This window comes from Palaemon carinicauda, chromosome 36 (assembly GCF_036898095.1).
Source record: "Palaemon carinicauda isolate YSFRI2023 chromosome 36, ASM3689809v2, whole genome shotgun sequence".
Taxonomy (NCBI): domain Eukaryota; kingdom Metazoa; phylum Arthropoda; class Malacostraca; order Decapoda; family Palaemonidae; genus Palaemon; species Palaemon carinicauda.
In genome coordinates, this window is record NC_090760.1 from 40,270,827 (window position 1) to 40,271,690 (window position 864).

At 38.7% G+C, this 864-nt stretch overlaps 1 protein-coding gene across 1 annotated transcript in view; it reads left to right on the forward strand.

Annotated features, from left to right (window-relative positions):
* The window catches only part of LOC137628831 (cuticle protein AM1159-like), a 2,156-nt gene extending 1,731 nt beyond the window's left edge, over positions 1-425 (forward strand). Inside the window, exon 3 of the mRNA XM_068360074.1 lies at positions 128-425. Within this exon, the coding sequence (XP_068216175.1) occupies positions 128-296 (169 nt within the window). The 3' untranslated portion in view covers positions 297-425. The remainder of the gene's footprint in view (positions 1-127) is intronic.
* The last annotated feature ends 439 nt before the right edge of the window (positions 426-864 follow it).

Consider the following 864-nt stretch of genomic DNA (forward strand, 5'->3'; position numbering starts at 1 on the left):
TAAAACCTCAATAATTAGTAATTTTCCTCTTATTTCTGTCTAATTTAAAAGATAAATTATCCTAATTTCTTCTTGAATTTCTCTTAAAACTTGATAATTGATCGCCTCCATCTCTTCAACCTCGCAGCCTCCCCCTGGAGAGCGGCGGCTTCGCCCGCGTCGACTTCGTGGCTGACGAAGCCGGCTTCCAGCCCCAGAGCGACCTCCTCCCCACTCCCCACCCCCTCCCCGAACACGTCCACGAACTCCTTCGCATCGCCGAGAGACAGAGGGCTGAAGGAATCACCTTCGATTAAGAACCTCTGATGATCCTCTCATTCCTGTTTCCTAAGACGTCTCTGATTCTTAGATATCGATTATGTTAACGATTTCGACCTTCTTTGTTATTTCCAGGTTATACTAAAGCAAAATATTAAGATGTAAATTTGTATATATAAAAGTTTTCAAATAAATATGGTTATTTCAAGAGCTTTGCATGTTATTTGCTCCTAAGAACAAGGATAGTTACTCTGTCTTATGATTGAAACAGCTCCTTCTCCACCATGAGGCTCAATACTACCCAGTACTCTAGAAGTTTTATTCCAGCTGTGACCAATTTGTGGAATGGTCTTCCTAATCAGGTAGTTGAATCAGGAGAACTTAAAAAGTTCAACGTTGAAGCAAATGTTTTTATGTTGAACAGACTGACATGAGTCTTTTTATAGTTTATATAGGACATATCTGTTTTGACGTTGTTATTGTTTTTAGAATGATTTATTGTTAATTTGTTCTCATCTTTTATTTATTTCCTTATTTCCTTTCCTCACTGGGCTATTTTTCCCTATTGGAGTCCTTGGGCTTATAGAATATTGCTTTTCCAACTAG